General features: G+C 41.5%; 1 protein-coding gene across 1 annotated transcript; it reads left to right on the top strand.

The window, feature by feature from the left end:
* The first annotated feature begins 279 nt into the window (after window positions 1-279).
* On the top strand, window positions 280-3,879 carry LOC147898202 (uncharacterized). The gene is made up of 5 exons (XM_087378870.1): window positions 280-606; window positions 802-948; window positions 1,092-1,181; window positions 3,562-3,663; window positions 3,775-3,879. The coding sequence occupies exons 1-5, from the start codon at window positions 280-282 to the stop codon at window positions 3,877-3,879; spliced, it is 771 nt and encodes a 256-aa protein (XP_087234996.1).
* The last annotated feature ends 11,289 nt before the right edge of the window (window positions 3,880-15,168 follow it).

The following is a 15,168-nucleotide window of genomic DNA, read 5'->3' as shown; positions in this document are numbered from 1 at the left end:
TGCAAGTCGCAACAAGCCTCAAGATCCCAAACAGGTCACCACATAGGTGTAAGTGTGTGTGTGAATAAGAGGGTCTGGAGTAGTAGAGTTTTTTGAAGGACATGACCGTTAGCTTACCGCTTCTTCTTCTTGTTTTGTAATTTGTTCTCTGTTGCCACAACACTTCAAGAACTTCACGTTCACCTCTTTGCAATTCTCTTCACATCTCATCTTCCCCTTTCTTCCATGGCTCATCCCCCTCCTCCTCATCTCTCTTGGAACTTCTCCTTCTCCGCCAAAATGCGAGGTCTCTCTGCTACATTGCGTCTTTCTTCCTCTCCTTCCCGGTTTCCCTCCTTCAGGACGCTTCAGCTCGCAGAATGCCGCTGCCATTTGTCTCTGCGCGTTAAACTCCATAGCTTATTCGTGAAAGTAAAAGTCGCTGCGGGAAAATTCCGTGCTCTTAGAATACGCACTCTGTTTCGCTTTAACAAGGTCGCAGTGATTGACGCCAAAGGGGAACGCAGCCTCAGGGAAAAAGGCACGGATACCTCCTTGTTGTCGCCTTCCTCAAGTGGTCATTCCTCTTTGCATCCTTCAGTTACTTCCATCTGGAAGCATTGCAAGGTAAACAGCGTGTGGCTTATTTCTATTTCCCTATACAGTGTCTCAATTAGAATCCTTGGCTAATGCTGAGCTGTGCTGCAGATAAATCCAACTAGAAGATCATCCCTTTCATTCTACTCCCCGAAAAGGAAAAGAAAGGAAAGTTCCTTCATTTACGGTGTAGGAATAGCTGCGATTATTTCATTTTTCTTGCAGAGTGCTATCATTCATCTGCCTGCAGTTCTTTACACAGCAGGGGCTAATGTGGTTGGGTTTGTTGTGAAACATTTAAACCTCAAGGATATCAGTTCGGACTCTTCTGCCTTCTCGCAAATTGTCCAGAACATTCCCGCACTGTGCCAGGTAATGGTTCCGATTATCAAGTTTCCTCTTAGCATGGAGTTTCCTTATTGGTGCGGGATAGAAGCATGATGTTTGGAGTGGGAATTCTCTATGGAGAATCAATCCAGATCATTAAAATTGACTGGCTCGATCTGTTAATGCAGATGGTCCAATTTATATTTGAACGTGTTGTCATCCTGAGAAAATTGCCTACAACAATTCTTGTCATTGTTGTTATCAATCTCATCGTGCGAGTAAGTTCCTCTCCTTTTTTTTGAAGCAGGATTAGGACTCTCTTATATTAGTGTCTTAAAAAGCTGATGGGCGGATAGAAAGCGAAACATTTTTGTTTGTTTAAATAGTGAGTTTAAAAGGGGCGGGGGCTGCGTATAAGGGCCACACAGCTCTCATAAGCCTCTTCCAAAGCCATTAAACAGATAACTATACGCATAGAGGCCCGGACACAACCACTCCCCATCCCAAAATTTTCCTTAAAAAGTGGAGCATGTGTAGCTGTACTTCCAATCGCCCGTTCAGCTACCCAGTAAAAAGTGAATACATTGTCTTACAGAGACTGCGTAAGAAAGTAGGAGGGATTGCATCATTAATCATGTCTTTAAGCAAATAATGTGCGTTGAAGCCCCTACTTTTGGTAGGATACGTGGAATATATAACATGAAAGGATAGCTCGGATGTGGCTTTGCAGTAATGCTCCGAAAGGTATACAGGGGCCTGGCAGGATTTAACTTTTTCTGACTGTAGGATAAAATTGCCTCAATCTCTGAGTTACTCTCAATGATGGTTCAAATTTGGAAGACTAAGGTGCAAGGATGCAAGTGGACTGGTCTGCGATCATGCATGGGGATAGTTCATTGGGAAGATCGCTTTGGTTGACGGATTAGGCTTTTAAGGAAGGCCCTGCTTTTATTCATATCGTCCCAAGATAGCTGGCAAGCTATATAAGAAAGGCCTGAGGGTTTACAGGGGAATCTGGGACCCAAGTATCAGCTGTTGGATGCCAATTGATGCTATTTCTTATGCTTATGGCCATACTGCAAGAGACACTAGTGTAATGCAGCTGCTTTTGGACGCGATCAAAGAAGGTTGGCTGACGAGTTATGCTTGCAGAGATAGCAATCATTATAAGGAATTTCTTATGCGCTCTGGTAAACCATTACAGAAGTGCACTTCACAGGTTTCAAAGCCCAGCATTCGCTTTGGATTGCAGCAGCAGTCTGGGACAATTGGAAGTCGTTTGCCCCTTTAGACAGAATTCATATCTAGATATGAAGGTTGCAAAGAACCTGGAAAGCCTCCCTCATTCAAGCTTAATTTTCTGTTGTGGAGAATAGCTAGAAGTAAGATGCCTGTAAGAGCAAGGTTGTCTAAGGGTGTTTACAGACTAGAACTGCCCATGTCCACCCATCGTGCATTGAATGTATCTGGGCCATGGGCTGGATGTGGACAGGTAATCTTGCCCGTCCATGTTCTGTGGGCGGTGCCCATGGTGTGCCAGTCTGTAAACACCCTAAGTGGAATGCTAGAATTTCTCCTATACGCCCACTTTGCAAGTCTAACAAGGAATCACATTTTCATCTCTTTTGGGCATGCTTGGCAATTAAGAATATTTGGTGGAGAGTTGTGAAATCGTTGGAATTTGCATTCGTGGAAGGTTGCCCTTCTTGGAGACAAAGGCAATCTTAATGCCAGTATTCATGGTATTTCGTCAGGGCTTTAATTATATGGCATATATCGAAACATAGAAATTTGCTGGTATCCGAGAAGGCGCGGGAGATAATACAAGATGTCAGCAGAACAATCAAGTATTTTGGAAGGAAGAACGGTTTATACTGTTAGATAGCTTCAATCATAGAATGATTTCTCTCCTATTGCCTACCTTTTAAGGGGATGAAACTTCCTTTTTGTAATCTCTTTTTACCTTTTAATAAAATTTTGCCTTCTTATGCAAAGAAAAAAAAAACATGAAATGCGATGTACCCTAGTAAATAAAGCCTAGCTATATTCTTAAGTTGGTCCTAAGATTGGACATAACGGATGTTGCTCGATAGAGACATCGCGTATGCAAGGCCCTTTTTATTTGGTTTGCCACTTGTGTTGTTAAGCTTAGGTTCAAGGTCATAGCTTGTCATATGATCTCTGTTCTCGGGTGACAGATGGTCACAAATTTGTGTCCTTTGGATGAGATTTACATCCAGATCGTAATTATGGGAGTCAAAGTCCTGATTGATATGGAGGACCAATCTACAGATAGGAAATCATTTGAATTCAGCATATGAAAATCTCATCATGCAAAGCACAATGATGGGAGTTAAATCTAATGTATGTCAAAGTCTTGATTATTCTAAAAATTTCAAGTAGGGACTTGATTCATATATTCTACAGACCATAATGTTAAATGTATTTTTTGATTATGTCAAGTCTTGATTATTCTAAAAATTTCAAGTAGGGACTTGATTCATTTATTCTACAGACCATAGTGTTAAATGTATTTTTTGATCCTATGTCACGTCTTGATTACTCTGGAGAACATAGGAAGGAAATTTAAAGTAGGGAATGCATACCTTTATTCTCTTTCATCGGACCATAGTGTTAAATCTGATCTCTACAATGCAGGTAAGAACCAATAGATGGCAAGAATTATTGTTGAATAAGGGGCGTCGCTTTCGTTTCTCGATTGCAAAAGTATTCTTCAAGTTGCAATCAATAGCAAAACTGGTTAGTTCTTGCACTCAATCAAATAAAACTTCGTTAGCTTTTCTAGTTTGAAAATATCATGTACACTGTATTAGGGTTTCCTCACTAACACATGTTATATTGCTGTTGCAGCTCAAAAAGTTTTGGGCACAAATAAGCATCAAGCATGCTATTATCTTTATGATAATGATTGCTTTCTTACATAGTGCACTTTCTCGACTACAAAATTATTTTTGAAGTTCCATTGATGGTTGGTTGAACTTTATGATTTTAAAGTTGTACACTTTCACATTTGACAGCTATAGGCTAGCATACTTTTGTTTGGACATTGATTTGCAGCTTTGAGTAGGGCTCTGACTTTGATACAACTTAATGAAGCAATTGGCTGCTGGAGATTTTGCATTTTATATCATACCAACGCTTGCATCAGGTATGATGTTTTTGGCAGTTCTGAAAGGATCAGAGACTTACTTTAGGAAAGTTTTATTAATGATTGCCAAAATCCTCACTAACACATGTTATATTGCTGTTGCAGCTCAAAAAGTTTTGGGCACAAATAAGCATCAAGCATGCTATTATCTTTATGATAATGATTGCTTTCTTACATAGTGCACTTTCTCGACTACAAAATTATTTTTGAAGTTTCATTGACTGGTTGGTTGAACTTTATGATTTTAAGGTTGTACACTTTCACATTTGACAGCTATAGGCTAGCATACTTTTGTTTGGACATTAATTTGCAGCTTTGAGTAGGGCTCTGACTTTGATACAACTTTATGAAGCAATTGGCTGCTGGAGATTTTGCATTTTATATCATACCAACGCTTGCATCAGGTATGATGTTTTTGGCAGTTCTGAAAGGATCAGAGACTACTTTAGGAAAGTTTTATTAATGATTGCCAAATTCCTGGAACAAATTACGGCGTGTCCAAGTTATTTCCTTTGTATTGTGTCATGTAGGCCTTCCACAATTCTCTGACTCGCGGTGCTTAACATCACATTCCTAGCTTCATTGCAAAATTGGACCATTGTAAGATTAGGTAAGCCATTGGTAACTTCAATTTGAAATTGATTTTCTGTACGCAGTTCATAGGAGGACTATTATCATCAGTTATATCAATTATGCCTTCTTAGTCCTTACGACCAGGACGTGATAGCAGAGGTTCAGGTTCAGTTGAAAGATAAAACGACCATGCAGTCACCCACAAATCGCCATGCTGCGCTGATATATTCGTGATGGTTAATTTTAGGAGCACAGGCAAGCCCACAATGAATTTGCTGGAGAAAGCGCATGATAAGCTTGCAGACTTTAGCCTTCAGCTATTTATTGCGGTGAACTAGGCCGTGGGGGCCTGCCCTAGAGGAATGTTAAATGAGCGGTGGTGAGTCATTTGATTTTCGCATTTAATGCTTGCAAATATTTGCCTTCAGCTAAGATGACTGAGAAGCACTATTGGTGCGGTGAACTAGAATGGTGGTACACCAGTACTAGTAGGCCAATCCACTCTCACCCTTGATAGTGTGGCTTGAAGAAAACTAGCTTCTCTTGGAGTCAATCGGAATCGCCACACTAGAGTATCCATGGAGCACCAATCCCTCGTATTAATATTCCACAAGTCAGCCCAAGAAGTCAGCCTTTGATTATTGAGTCGGACTGACAAGCATGGACTTAATTGAATTGGCGCGATCCTTGTTGTTCTTCTCACCAGCATGAGCATTATCTTTGAGTATTTTTGGCCTGCCACGTTTCATGTGGGAGCGAAAATGATTTTGGAGGTATTTTCTTTTGGATTTCCACGTGCTTTTCTTCTATTGTTTTCTCCCCCTTTTTCCCTCTCTAGCTCTTGTTGTTGTTCTTCTTCTTCTTCTTTTTGGCCTGCCATAGTTAGCCTTAGTGAAGGTTGTGGTTTTGAGATGGGAAAAATAATATCATTGTTATTATTTATGCTCTCTTAGGTGTTAATTTGTAGTTGGTACACTTGTAGAGTATTGATGATTTGGGGTCCCCTTGTATGACTTTTGGGCCATTCTCATTTACTCCTCTTTGCACACTCTTAATCTCCTTCCCTTGAGCCTCCAATTTTATGCGCTCTCTTGGGCATTTCACCCATACATAGGCAGGCCTAATGAATGATAGATATAGCATTCACCTTGTTCTTCTTCTTCTCTCTCTCAGCTTCCAGGGCAGGCCTTTGTTCTCTCTCTCAGGTTCCACGGCAGGCCTTTTGAATGTATTCAACTTGTTTTTTCATTCCATCACTTCTTCTCTTCCTTACCATATTGGCACCATCACCGATACCACCACGTGTTCTATTCCATCTCTTCTTCCTGTTCTAATTTGCGCTTGCATCCTCATTGGCTCCACAGTCCACTCCACATTCGTTCTGTATTTGTACCAAGTGTCGCGCGATCCATTGCACCATCCCTTACGACAAAGTCGCGAGTAGTTTCGTATCAACACCTATAGTTGTAGTGTGATGCACTCTTTGCATCTCACACAGTGGCCTTTGGCCTCCGGTAACACATCCGGATCGGACCTCCCCTCATACATGATTGTGTCAGGACATAAATTACGATCAGCAGGGATGTGATCTTCGAAGAGCACAGGTTCCCGATCTTAATGATTATGAGGACGAAGCTATTGTTTCTTCGAAGAGTAGGTTCCAAGTTTCACGGCCGAGAAGCCACAATTTCTTGAAGATCTTAATGATTATGAGGACTAAGCTATTGTTTTCCTGCCGCTGAGCCAGAGCAGAAATTGATCCAGAAGTTGATGATGAGCCCCTGAAGTAGGCTCAATGTTCTTGTCATGTTTCTAAGAGGTTGGTAGAGACACGTCAAGATGTGTGACGGTCCCGAATGGCTTGCGGAGTAGGGACCATGCAAATTGCATGGAGGAAAGGACAATGTCTTGGAGGAGGAACCCCAACAAGTGAATTATGCTTTGATGTTATGGCAGCCACTAATGAGACCCAGGAACCCTACCTTGCTTTGCCGCTACTCGGTGCACCTTCCACCTTCTAAGTGGATTCCACATCTTAGAAGTTGAGAGGAGGTGTTAGAATTAGTAGTCTCTTGTATGTATTTTAGAGAGAGAGAGTGCTACTATGTAGGTGAGCCTGCCCAGTGAGTCCTTTCTCACTGTGTTTTTTGCTAGGTAGGAGTTTAGCCATGGCACATTGCCATGGCTAGTTGGTGGTTGGAGGGCTGGGCTGCACATTGGCTTGAATTAGGGCTGGTTTGAAGACTATTAAGGGCCAAATTTGGCCAACCTCATCAGCTAAAGATTTGGCCACCCAACCAAGTTGGCTAACCCAACTAGTCTAGTCGGGTTAAACTAATTAAACCCAATCCGATTAGGTCGGTTAGGCCGACTAGTACTTAGCAAGGAAACAACTCCTATAAAGAGGGGCCTCTGTCCAGGGGGCCCTCTATCCTCTTATAATTGTACCATTTGTGAAGGTTGTTCTTAGAGACTTCTCCCTAACGTTTGTTGTGGATTTCCATGTCTCCATTCACATCTCCTTGGTGGTTCAGCTTGCTTGTTCTGCTCTCAGTTTCTACTCACAATTTTGTTGCACTGTCACACACTGTTCATCTCATAATCACTATCATGTGAAAGCTCTTGGCCATAGGTTTGTTTCGAGAGTATTTTGGTAATGTATCCAGAGACATGGTGAACAAAATACACAACCGTGTCTCGAGAGTATTTGGTGATGCATCCAGAGACTGGTGAACAAAATACACAAACGCATCTCCAGAGTAAGCACATAGGCTCCCTTACTTGTTTAGGCAGACATCATCTTGGAAAGACAGTGAGTCGTGTGCTTTGTGTTCTTGTAAGCCCATAGTGGTTATAATTATCTATTGTGGGACCCACAAGAGAGGGAATGGATTGTTGCAGGGAACCAAGAGAAAAGCCTTCCTTTTTTTGGTTACACATTCAATAATGCCAGGAAGTTCCAGATTAGCTGTAGAGGTTGGAGACCTTCCAGGGCCCCTCATTGGGAGAGTTATCAGGTTTTCACCGATTTGCAGAGGGTATTCTAGCGGAGGCTTTAGAGATCCCGAAGAAATAGAAAGGTCGCTCTATTTTCTATTCATGGAGGGATTGCAGTGAACAGGTGGAGGTCTAGATTTGGGGCAGACCCCACTTGTCCTGGGGCTCGTCTATTGATGAGTCGATTGATCATTGTCTATGGGACTGCAGGCATGCAAGAGCATTTGGATGGGAATGGCTAGGGTCCTCAGTACTTTTGCTCCTCATTTCTTCATGACGTGGGGATCAGTGGCTTGACGCTTCCTACCTCTATGAGTGGTAGGATGCTTCTTCGGCCATATCGATTCGACGTCACCTAGTCGAGACTTACTCTGTAGAGGATGTACCTATCTCCCACTATAGACAAGTACATGTTGATGGGGATACTGCTTGTCATATTTGGAGGGCCAGATGCACAGAGGCCTTAGACGGATCTCAGGTCCCATCCCTCACACACCCTGGCCAGTATTTGGGCTGATATTGTTCACACACTGATGGCCAGTTGGGCGAGCATGCATGGTTCTTCCCAGGCAGCCTCAGCCAGGAGGGTTATATTTCTTAGGGTGGAAGGGTTTCCCCGTTTTTTTAGAGACTACAATAGGGTTGAGGTGGCACTTTCAGCCTCAACCTTGGTTTCTTTCTAGCTCATTTTGAGTATTATGTTCCTTGTTTCAGGGGGGTTTCCTCATGCATAGCATGATGTATTTCTGCTTTGAGCTTGCTCACGCGAGTATTCTTCATACTTTGTAGAAGTCTTTTTCATTGAAAAAAATAATTTGCCTATTGTAAGGGACTAGTCACTAGACATCGCCGTGGCCTTCTCGCCACCAGACAAGTTTGATGACATTAGTTTTCATACATGGCAAGCGTCCATTCGCTACTTGCTCAAGTTGAAGGGAGTGCCGTCGCTTCTAAAGGCAACAAGAAACTTCAATGCCAATGACAGAGCCTCTAAAGGCAACAAGAAAGTTCAATGCCAATGACAAAGATGTCATCCATGATGATGAGAAGGCGCAGTCCATCATTGCACTATAGCTCACGAAAGACCTCATTCATCATGTAGTTGATCTTCATGACGGCAAAGGCGATGCGGGAGGCTCGTGACAAACTTGGAGTCAAATCAAGCTTGCTTTAAAGATTAAGTTCTATGGCTTAAATATGCAGGCGGGTGAAGCTTTAAGGGCTCATATTTCTAGTCTCAAGAGCATTATTGCTCAACTTGCATCCATCAATTGCAATGCCGATGATGATGATGCAATAGCCATCCTCCTCAAGAGTACGTCGGTCGAATATGACTCTTTAGTCACTTGTTGAAAGAAGAAACCAAAGTGCAGGACATGCATCTACATTAATATCTATCTCGACCTCCACTTCTTAAACCTTAGCTAGGTTGGTTAAGGCTTAGGTTCATTGCACCTTGTATAAGAAGGACCATACCAAGTGTAAGTGCTTTAAATAGGATCCTCAAAAGGAGTGTGGCAATTGTGGGGAGATGGGTCATCTCTCTCGTGAATGTACGAGTGGTACCTACAAGGAGGCAAGCAACTTTGTATAAGCATCTTCAGCTAAGTACTTGATGGGCTTCTTTAATCCAATTTTTATGTAAAACTTGGGAGCGCAGCTCTCCCTGTCTCAATCCTTAGCTGATGTGACGATGGCAATCCTCAATGCATGTGAGACTCTCATATCCTCGAGGTACTGAGGTCTGTGGAGCAAAGTCACTGTCTGAAAGATGGCATCAACCGAGAGAGAGAGAGAGAGAATTCCACTAAATCCAAACTTTTGCCTTTGCGTGAGTGTGATTGGCATTGTCTTTTGTGGCCTGGCCTCTTGCTCCCTCTTGATAAGGTAGGTGTCATTTGGGTTATGCTACTGGATGGCATATCTTTTTGCCTTGAGAGAGACTTTGGGTGCTACATTGCTCCCTCTTGATTAGGTAGTGCATCATTTGTGTTATGCTATTGGATGGCACATCTTTTCGCCTCAAGAGAGACTTTGGGTGCTACAAAATCTCTTTCATAAGTTGGATTACTAAAAATTGTCTACTTAGCCATTGCATGTCTGCCTTCAGATTGTGCAGTCTTTTCTCATGGCATATGTGCAGTTTTATTCCCTAATCTTCTCTGGACATTCAACAATTTATCACCAAAGTTATGGAATGTCTTTGGTGCACTAGACATTATTGTAAGGCGCTTCGTCATCTCAAATCGAATTATGTTTGTTTGCCAAGGTGCATGAGGGTTTGAACATTCTCAATGCTCACATTCTTGCAAGGCCACTCTCTTGATCTCCTTTTTCGAGCAACATCAACCATGGGCTATTATGCTTTCCTGTGTATGGTTGGCTCTTTTCATTGAGATGCTTTTGACCATTGGGGTCCCGTTGTCTCTAATCTTATCTTTGGACACTTGCATGGTCATATTTCTGGATGTCCCTTTCCTACTCGCATGATTCATGATTGGCAGTAGCTTATGGCTATTTGCATTGGTCGGGTTGCTCTCCAAATCCTAGCAACACTCTCTGTTTGCAGAGCGTTAATTGGAGTCGCGTGTTTGTTTTCCCTTCAGTCCATCTTCATTCTGGAAAGACGTATTTCTTGCATTGTTTGGGTGTTTCTATAGTGACGGATGTGATGTGGTGGATGATTGGGGCTGCACTCTTTCTTTTTCTGAAGCTAGGAGACAAAATTGTTTGGTTTGCATCACATGCCCATTTCACGCATTCATTGTACTATGTTGTAACCTTTTCTTCCTGTTCCTTGCATGTCTACCACTCTTCGTGTGTTGGATTGGAAGTTTGATCGAGCATCAAAGGGTTACTCCTTTTTTCATTTGCAGATCTTTCTGCCGAGGAAGCTTATCATCTATTACTTCCACAACCATGGATCCAAGAGCATGGGAATCATTTTGGTATCGTAAGAAGTCTCTTACTTGGTAGAATCTTTATTTTCGATGCATTTGGGGTAGTAAGCTTCCTCTGAAACATGTTTTCTTGTGGCGTTGTTTGGTAGGCGCATTACTGGTGGGATCTTTTTTGGCTACCACGCATGTAGTTTCCTTGGCCTGCCCTAGTTGTTTGCATTTGGGAGATTGTGTTGCATCTTTTTTGGACCTGTCCTACCACATTTTGTTCCCACGTTGACGAGCGGTCTTCAGCAGGCTCGTTTTCTTGGGATTTCTTCTGGCAGCTAGTTGTTCTTCCAGACAATGCTTAGTTTTTTTCTTGGCGTGGCTATTGGGCTCTGTGGTTGTCATATCATGTTCGTAACATCCAATGGTATGGGCCTCTTTGGCAAAATCTTTAGTCCGTCCTTGCATCGGTCTCTCCAAGATGTGTATTCTCTCGGAGACCTTGCTTTTCCGACTTTCATAGATGAGCTGTACGATTGGATGAAAACAAATAGCAGAGTAAGAGCCTAGATTGCTGGCTATGCCTTATTATTGCTCATATATGCGGATGAGTGGTTTTCTTTGCGAAAGATAAGAGGGACATGCAAGCATACTTAGATGCATTGGGCGATTTTTGTAAGTCATCAGGTTTGCAGGTCAATATACTGAAAACAAAGTTAATAATGATTGGGACACCAAATAAACAGATGGATGTCTCATTCGAAGAAAAGTCTTTGGAAACATTTACCACATACAAACACCTAACTTTCAAAATAAGTATAGTAAGGTGCACTTGTGGAATTGGGAGATGAGAAGATTTCTTACATTGTGCTTGTGCAAACAATGATCCTCTATGGGTGTCCAGCCTAGGGCACCCAGGCTCTCTAGAGCATATTGTAAAAGAATAGAAACCGTGCATAAGCACTTTCTCATAGGAGTGCTAAGGGTCAAGGCATGAACACCCTATACCATCCTACTAGTTGAGACTTATATGATACCACTAGAGGGGGAAGCACTATGCCATATCTTCAACAAACTTGGGAAGATGGATGCAAAGTGGATGTTGAGGTATGGTGCCATGAGCATAGATTAAAGGCTAAGGTATGGTATAGGAAAGAATTAAAGCAGCCACCCTAGGATGTGGACTACATGATGAGGAGATGTGGATCGAGGACATCTAGAAGGAGAGATGTGGATCAGAGAATCCCACATGGTTTGACTATTCTAAAGCCTCTCTCTATATAAGAAGCCTATCATGTATTATTGATAACACATATTGCAATAGATTGAGTGTTTCATACTTCCTATCTCTCTCTCCATGGCTTTTCGTACTTGGTTTGATCCTCCGTGATCTTTATGCTCATTAAGTGATAGATTAGGCTAGTACGATCCCACTTTGACAGTGGATATTGCACAAAGGCGTGGAGACTGTGAAGCCCACGGGCTGGTACATATTGTTGATAACACATATTGCAATAGATTGAGTGTTTCATACTTCCTGTCTCTCTCCCAATGGCTTTTCGTACTTGGTTTGATCCTCCATGATCTTTATGCTCATTAAGTGATAGATTAGGCTAGTACGATCCCACTTTGACAGTGGATACCGCACAAAACCGTGGAGGCTGTGAAGACCACGGGCTGGTACAGAGATGGCGAGAAGAGATAGCGACCAGAGTTGCAGTTTCCGTTGCTAGGTAATATATTACAAGAATCAATCCCTAAAGCTAGGACCTAGTTACAAGCATTAAAAGATTTCATTATACGACAAGAAAGCAAGATAATCTAAAATCTTGCGCACGTATACAATCATAAAGTAATTGCCGGGTTAGTGTTAGACTGACATAAAAAAGGTTCAAGTCCGTGTATGAATAACTTGAAGCTAGTGTATTTAATAATCTAGAATTTAGAAGCTATGTTACCTTGTATTGCATCAACCATAGATTCACCATTTAGCCATAGATGAATGAGGAAATTTACTTATAACATAATATTTTGGAGGGATGAGAACATTACAAAAAATCGATGTAATGAAATTTCTCAATTTAGGGACAAACAGGCTTCATAGCCTATCCCTTTGCTTTGCTAACTCTAATACATTGAGAATAAGGGTTTTCAAATGCCTGAGTAAGTTCTTGGATCCAAACTAAATAGAAAATGTACTAAGGCCTACTCTTCTACAACCAAGGACATAGATATTGCCATCAATGTCATGCCATGAACATTTGAGGAAAATGCATCGAGGATAGCCATGTGATGGATTAAAATGACCTTGTTGACATTCCTATTGATATGATAATGCCCAATGGCCCATGATAACGCCTTGCATTTTAGCAGTTTAGTAGGCCTTGCAATCCAAAAAGTGGCATAGGCTCTCTCAGCATTAACCTACGTAAAAGCCTCAACCAGTACATATAGTCCTCTTTCATTTTGAGTCGAACAATTCCATAGAGCTTCTTCTTTCTCTTGGGTGGTAGCTCCTCACAGTTGCTTTGCCGTGTCAAACCACGTAGGCCATATTCCTTGGTTTCGAAGCTCCCATTGCAAAGCAATACTAGAATCAAGGCCAAGGATTCCAGCCTACAATGCAACATGCGCAATACTCTAATCTCCGTGTTGTTTCGAAGATACATTGAGTTTTGTTATGTTCGAGAGAGAAAGACATGATTTCGAATGCTGTTTTGGGTATTATCACATGCTTTAGATGCTTCTTTCTTATGCATGCACATTCATGTACACATGCATTACTTTGACATACATTGATTTGTAGGAGTGAAAGTAATAATGCTCAATGTCCTTCTAGTTGAAATGGCATATCTCCAATGTATAGCAAGTTTCCTTTTCTTGTGCGCGGGTCTTTAGAAACCCAGTATAGCTGCTTATGCTTGGGCACTGATGACGACATAAGTGTTGCTTTGCTTGCTAAGTATGTCTTCCTTTTGCTTTTCATAAAAGTTTTTGTTTACCTCTTTTTTCTTCTCTTTCATTTTCTCTTTTATTTTCTTTGTAGATTTTTGATCTTTAGAACAACAAAAAATTCTAAATTTGTATGATTGGACTTATTCTAGTCTTACAAAGGTATATATTCCTTTTCTTGTGCGCACTCAATGTTCACACCAATCTATTCTTCATATACCATGCTAATAGGTTGTTGTGTGCATCCATCATGTAGGTCCATCCATGGCGTACTCTTTTCCTTTCTCCTTCCATGGATTTTAATTTAATGGTCCTCCCCGTTTGCCTAACCAACCACTATCCTTGCAAATTCCAGTGGCCTCACAAATTCCTACTTTGATCCCACGCTTAATGCCTCCCCAAATGTCCAACCTTCCACGGGTTTTAATTGTTGATCTAAACATGGATTTACAAGAATCCTTCCTTCCTGATATAGACATGGTGACAAAATATGAAGAGGGGAGAGGAGAAGAGTGGAGATGAGGAGAGAAGGCACAGCTAGAGAGCATACCACAAATGACTAACTGTACACTAGATTTAGTTGAAAATGCAGAATATATACAAACCCATTTAGGGTTAGGTTAGGGCATCTAACCCTTTCCTTTATAGCACTCTATTGGGTTAGTGTTATGCACATATGATCACATGATGTTGAGCGTGAACTCTCAACACCTTTTCTCAAGATCAACATCATGAAGTAGGCCTTCCCTCAAGATGGTGATTCTGGGGAATCAAAGAAGGACTGAACATTACCTTCCATCACACCCCTTTAATGGGAATGTCCTTCCTCTGCATCAAACCAAGAGCTAGTCGGTGTTTCTCGAAAAGCTCTTTACCGAGTGGTTTGGTAAAGATGTCTACAACATTCTCTTTGCTATCACAATGCTGCGGTGTGATGTCACCAAGTAACACTCTGCTCTCTGACATCAATGTGCTTTGTCCTGGAGTGACATACTAGATTCTTGGCCAATGCTTGAGCTGATTGATTATCATAGTATATTGTTGTTGGCTTTGACTCATCAAAGTAATATGTTTCTAACAATAGTCTTCTAAGCCATATAGCCTCACATGCACCTATAGTGAGTGCCTATTTTGCTTCAGTCGAAGATAAAGAAACAGTTGGCTATTTGTTAGACAATTATGATATAGCACCTTCACCAAGGAAAAATGCATATCCCTGTTTTGATCTCTGGCATAGTCATTGTCATAGTATTCATGCAACCATGGATGACTTCCTCTGAATTCTATCCCAAACTGTCTTGTACCTCTGATGTATCTCAAGACTCTTTTGGTTGCATTCCAGTGAGACTGTTTTGGATTTGCTATAAACTGTGCTAGTGAACTTACTGCATAACAAATATATGGCCATGTAATAGTCAGATATATAAGATCCGATGAGCTGCCTATAGTACCTATCATTGACCGTAGGCTTTTCTGAATCTTTAGTAAGTTTCAAACTCTATTCCATGGGAGTGGCTACAATCTTGCAATCTGCCATATGAAACTTCTTCAGGAGACTATCAACATACTTGAGCTGACTCATGAATGTGCTATCTGAATCTCTTTAGAACTCAATACCAAGACAATAATGCATAAGTCCAAGATCTTTCATGTCGATCTCTGTAGATAAGTCTTGTTTTAATTTCT

Source organism: Dipteris shenzhenensis, chromosome 9 (genome assembly GCF_047967505.1).
Source record: "Dipteris shenzhenensis isolate YYH24624 ecotype China chromosome 9, Dip_SZ_1.0, whole genome shotgun sequence".
In the NCBI taxonomy this organism is placed as follows: Eukaryota; Viridiplantae; Streptophyta; class Polypodiopsida; order Gleicheniales; family Dipteridaceae; genus Dipteris; species Dipteris shenzhenensis.
Note: the sequence above shows the minus strand (reverse complement) of the source record. Positions and strands in the feature narration are given on the sequence as shown.